Source organism: Furipterus horrens, unplaced genomic scaffold (genome assembly GCF_987537825.1).
Source record: "Furipterus horrens unplaced genomic scaffold, mFurHor1.1.pri manual_scaffold_15, whole genome shotgun sequence".
Classification (NCBI taxonomy): Eukaryota; Metazoa; Chordata; class Mammalia; order Chiroptera; family Furipteridae; genus Furipterus; species Furipterus horrens.
In genome coordinates this window covers 26,084,064-26,089,887 of record NW_028327185.1, presented here as the reverse complement: position 1 = coordinate 26,089,887, position 5,824 = coordinate 26,084,064, and the positions used below count along the sequence as shown (strand labels likewise).

Below are 5,824 nucleotides of genomic sequence, written 5' to 3'. Positions count from 1 at the left end.
AAGTGGTTTTATTATAGGTGTCAACATCCTGGAAGATGAGGACTCTCATCACAAACCTGCCCTTAAATGTCTCACTGCAGGAAGGAGGGTTTATGAGGAGGGAGAGGGACAAGGAGAGCAAAGAGATCACGGGGAGAGCTGTGGACATGCAGGCAGTGTCCTCACTGGTCCCGATACGGATCTTGAATGTCAGCATTCTGGAGCTGGTCCATGGCAGCCATGTTCCTGCAGCTGGGGGATCTGCATCGTGTAAAATTGTGGCCAAGGATGTTCTTCTATAAGCAGGACTGGAACTTCTCAGGGCTTGCAATATGCTCACAACAAAAAGCTGTCAGTTTGTAAGTGCATTTTCATCAGCTGGGTATTCCATCTTACTGCGACTCCATTTCATATTAACTCAGAGTAGTATAAAGTTTTATTCTGTTACACTGACACCGGGACTGTGGACTTTCAGGCTTCAGGTCAGAGGTACATAAGCATTTGTTGTTTATCAGCTTCCCAGGCCCTGCCACACCGTTATAGCAGCCTGTACAGTCTCATACAGGGGGTCTGTTTGTGTGTCTTTTCAGATCCTTGTCTCTTAACCTCTTCATCCTCCAAAGCCAGAAACAGGTCACCTGACATCAGTGGTCATTCCTTACTTCTTCACTTGGAGTCTCATCTCCATCTGCTTCCTTCCAATAGAGACACTTTTCATACTAGGACCTACACAGACTACCCTGGATAATCCTTGGATCCCAAGATCTCTAAATTAATCAAACATGACAATGTCCCTCTGCCATATAGAAGTCACAGCTACCAAGCATAGTTCAGACAACCCCACAGCCAAACTCACTGATCATAGGTATTATGATCCACATTTACTTCACAAATTATGATATTCTATTATCTTCTTTAAGGTGTTTCTCTACTGTGTGTTCAGAGATACCCTCTGAAAATAGTCCCTTTGGTTGTTGTAAACACACAGCCTCCCCATCAGCTCCAGGAACCTCAGCTTCTCAGTGTCCCTGAGTCCCAGTGACAGAAAACCATCTTCTCACATCTCAGTCTGTTTTCTCTCCCTGAACGTGTGAAATCCAGGGACACTCCTGTCCATAAATATTTAGGTGTTTTCTAAGCTCATATAATCTGCCTTATTCATATCATTTTCTTTCTAGAAGAGTTTCTAAACCCATATATCTAGTAACACTCTGTTCATGAAACCTGAACTAAGTCCAGTATCCCTCCCTTAGTCAATTCCAAAGTCACTCCCAGATTTCTAGGTAATTTTGCAGCAGCATCCACTCCTGGTACCACAGCCTGTTCTAGTCCCTGTGGCTGCTGACACCAATCAATCAACACCAATGGAGGCTGATCAATTTCTCAGGATATTTTGTAAAAAAGTTCAATAAGGAACCCATTAAAATGGTGGTGATTTCATATTCATTAAAGTAAAAAATATATGTCCAACCAAGCCAACACAAATTATATTAATGGAGCTAAAAGACAAGCTGAGACAGATAATATTTCATTATGTCTGATGGAAGAATGAGTGAATTATACATTAAGAAGCTTATATGTCCTGTGGGAGAACCCAGCACCCTCTGACCACAGTGAGCATCCCCAGAAACAGGACACAGGGAGGCTGAGAGTGGGGGTTTTCTGTCTGGGCAGAAGTTCCCTTTCCTGTGAGCAATTCTCTTCATTTCCCTCCCGCTGAACCCCAACATTTAGTGCTATACTGAAAAACAGGTCAGTTAATCTGCTGCCATAATCATTTCAACATATGAAAGATTCTCAGTGGTACGCAGGCATAATTGGTTTAGGAACTCTGCACAGGGAGCTGTAGCCACAATCAAAATCTTCCAAAAATTTTTTTAAAATCATGACACTTCCTAGCCTGTACTTGAGGTGAAGTTACTCAGATAAAAGTAATGCCATAAATAATGAAATCATGAGGTTGAAATTGACTCGCTTTATGTTTTAAAATTTTTACACCATGGTAGATATTATTTGCACATAAATATACAATGCTGAAAATTTGGTAATTGTAGACATCTTTAGGTGTTTTTACAGAAACTGTCTGAACAAGTGTTAATCTCTTTTAAATCTATTTGAAAGATTCATGGGAATTTAAAAGTATCACCAACTCATCTATACTACCATTTTTTCTTCTTAAAAATATTTTATTTATTTAATTTTACAGATATGGTAAAGTAAGCAGAAAAAGAGGGAGAGAAAAAAACAACATGAGTGAGATAACATGGATTGTTTGCCTCCTGCACACCCCCAACTAGGGACATGGCCCATAAATAAAGTGTGAGCCCTGACTGAGAATCAAACTGGGGAGCTTTTGGTTCACCAGCCTGCACTCATCCACTGAGCCACACCAGCCAGGGTGACTACCATTTCTTCTTATACTAGGAAATATGAGGACATCCTTTGATCTAATTGCTAGGTATTTCATAAACCAGGTGATCCAGTATCTCTGACTTATATGGTGGGTGAGTTTATAAGAAGAGATGTCCCCCCAGAGAGGTCCAAGAATGACCAGGGAGCCAGACCTCAGTCCCTCTGTTTTTATAGGGGAAAGACTGCCCCACATGCAAATTTATCTCCCAGCTCTGGGGTAAATCCTCCCTTCGGCTATGGGGACTCCCAGCTCTCTCTTCACACGGGGCTGAGCTCTCTGGGGAAGGCAGAGCTGTTCTCTAGAAGAAGATGACACTGCTGGGTCTCCTCCTGTTCCTGGTGACAGCCCCCCAGGGTGAGTGTCTCAGATGTCAGACACGGGTCTATGGGATGGTGGTGACTGCACATGACTGACAGGGACTGATGCCCTTTGTCCCCAGGTGTCCTGTCCCAGGTGCAGCTGCAGGAGTCAGGTCCAGGACTGGTGAAGCCCTCGCAGACCCTCTCCCTCACCTGCACTGTCTCTGGATTCTCCATCACAACCAGTGGTTACTGCTGGGGATGGATCCGCCAGCCGCCAGGGAAGGGGCTCGAGTGGATCGGGTACATATGTTATGATGGAAGCACTTACTACAGCCCGTCCCTCAAGAGCCGCACCTCCATCTCCAGAGACACATCCAAGAACCAGTTCTCCCTGCAGCTGAGCTCCGTGACCACCGAGGACACGGCTGTGTATTACTGTGCAGGAGACACAGTGAGGGGGAGTCAGCCTGAGCCCAGACACAAACCTCCCTGCAGCTGACAGGTGGCTGGACTATAGTGGCTACACAGACAGCAGAGGGCACTCTGGAACCAGAGATCAGAGTTTCCACCCCAGGATCAGGTGCAGGTGGAGGGTAAGCCCTCAGTTCCTTTGCTAGTCTGGGGTTTCCTCTTCATCTGACACTTGCTCCTGCATCTTCTCCTGCATCAGGATCAAGGGGGAAACAGGACAGACATGTCAGCAGCAAATGGCAGCTCCCAGGACTCACCTGCCATCAGCTAGCAGAGCAGAGGTCAAACCTTATGGAGAAGAAAGAACCGGTGGTGGTGGTCATTGTCTCAGGGCCCTGCACACAGCACCAGATGCTGATGCCTCTGTGAAAACCCAGAGAGGCTCCCACCCAAAGTAGTTTCAGATATTGAGTCCGATGATGCCCACAGACCAAGGTATCTGGTGTAGCTCAGTTCTGAACTGATCAAGGTCTCAAGTGTGTAGGCTCATCCTCTTCACCAGAATTGAAGTGGATATGGAGAGCTGGACCAAGATCCTGGCTCAGGGTTTGTTTTGGTCAGAGGGTGAGGGCCCGTGAGGGTTCTCATATTTGTCAGGGACTTGGGTGGACTGAGTGTACCAGCCGGGGTAAAGGAGTGATCATCCAGGCCTTCTTATCAGCGTGTCCAGATGAGGGCAGATGTGGACACAGGAGGGTGAGGCTCGAAAGCTCCCAGAAGCCCAGCATGAAAGCCCAGGTTCAGTCTGCTGAGCCCACCTAACAATTGCAATAATAAGGGAAAGAGAGATAATCTTGCATTGGGATGCACAGCAATCTGAGGTTATGAGCAAGAAGATGAGAACAGACCAGGGATTAGACAGAGGTCTTGGTGGGACATCTTGAGTCATAGTCTCCCCTACCTGAAATTTTCCTCATGGTGGCAAAGGTCATGATTCAGCTGCCTCCTTCCAAGGTTTGCAGCTTCTGGAGGATCTGAGAGTCTGAGTGGACTCCAGCTCACGATGGAAACTTCCAACCAGGGAACACCCACTTCCCAAGTTCCTCCTCGTGCACTGCAGTCACCTGTGTCCGTGAGCTGTGCTGACCAGAGACCTCACCTCCATGGGCTCACAAGTGTTGGTCCTTTCTGATGGCTCAGTGCACATGGACCAGTGTCCTGCAGTGTCATCCACGTTGTGGTTCATGACAGGATTCCTTCTGTTTTAAGGCTGAGCAGTAAGTTTACATTGTGAGTCTATAACACCCTTCATTTACTCATCCCTTCATGGGAATTCAGAGGGATCCCATGCCTTGACCATAGTGGGCAAAGCAGCAATGACGAGGGGACTCTCTTTTCCATACCCGGTTGTAGTCTATTGGAAGAGAGCACTGGACACTGGGTTGACGGACACGGGGGCTTATGTTTTCATGATTTGGGAGAAATACCATGCTGCTTTCCACATGGCTGCATCATTTGGGCAGGTGTCTGTAACTATGTCTTGCTTATGTTACTTTGTATCTTCTCTTTTGCAAATTAATATTGAGTTAAATGACACTAAGCCTTCATCAACTATGCAATTTGAATGTATAATATGAGTGTCTGCTGTCATTAAATCCCCCATAAGGGTTGTTATGCTATCAGTCACAATGGCATGTGCCCTAGACCCTGGTGCAGGTCATGTCTGTGTCATGGGTGAGTCCAGTAAGCTGCTGACACCAGGGCACTTCTAACAAGTCATACACCTTAGTTCAGAGGAGACTGGGTGGTCTGACTGGCTGCAGGACACCATGATGGTCAAGCCCATAAATCACCTCAGCAGAAGACAGTCTATGAAGAGGCCAGGTGGTCTGGCCACTCCCTATGTCACCAATGTCCCCAGTGACCACAGCCCAGTTATATAGTCAATGTCTGGAAGCTACATAGTAGGGAATAGACCTATGAGACAATTGAGTGATGCATCCATATCTGGAATACTTTTATGGGAACATTGATAAATAGCAAATATCATGAGCTAAGAGCTGCATTTATCAACTGGGTAAAGTCAGGGAACGTGTGTTTGAAATGATTATAACTCTTAGTACACATTTGAAAGGAGGATTCTGTGTTTTGATAAATCCACTCAGACTCTAACAGTGTCAGTCCAGTTGCTGCTTCCATTCAGGATCTACCGTAACAGGGCAAATCTCAGGTGACCCAGAGCTGGTTCCATCTTTGCCATGTGCAGCCTCCTCACAGCTTCCGTCCTCACGGACCACTTTCAACTTCTTGAATTAATGTCTTCTGTTAGCTTTCTCAAGGCACTGTTCTTTATCATGCCTGTTTCACAGGTCCTCCATTTTGGCTGTATTTAATGTCATATTTTCTAGAAACTTAAGCTATTGGGTTCACCAAGTAGTTCCTTCAGATTTTTTAAAAGATTTTTATTTATTTAATTTTAGGGAGATGGGAAGGGGGGGTGGAAGAGAGGGAGAGAAACATCAATTGGCCTCCTGTGACATACCCCCACTGGGGACCTGGATTGCAACCCAGGGACATGTTCCACATGGTAACTGAACCGGTGACCTCTTGTTTGCAGACCAGCATCTAATCCACTGAGCCACACCAGCTGGGGCTTGTTTGGTTTGTTAAGTAAAAATAAAAGACATTTTAAAAATGTTTTTGCCAATAAATTAATTGA

At 45.7% G+C, this 5,824-nt stretch overlaps 1 gene segment (V, D, J or C); it reads left to right on the top strand.

Annotated features, from left to right (window-relative positions):
* Window positions 1–2,700: 2,700 nt before the first annotated feature.
* Window positions 2,701–3,436, top strand: LOC149992552 (immunoglobulin heavy variable 4-30-4-like). The segment is given in 3 exon segments: window positions 2,701–2,746; window positions 2,832–3,145; window positions 3,365–3,436. Coding segments are annotated over 3 exon segments (432 nt in total).
* The last annotated feature ends 2,388 nt before the right edge of the window (window positions 3,437–5,824 follow it).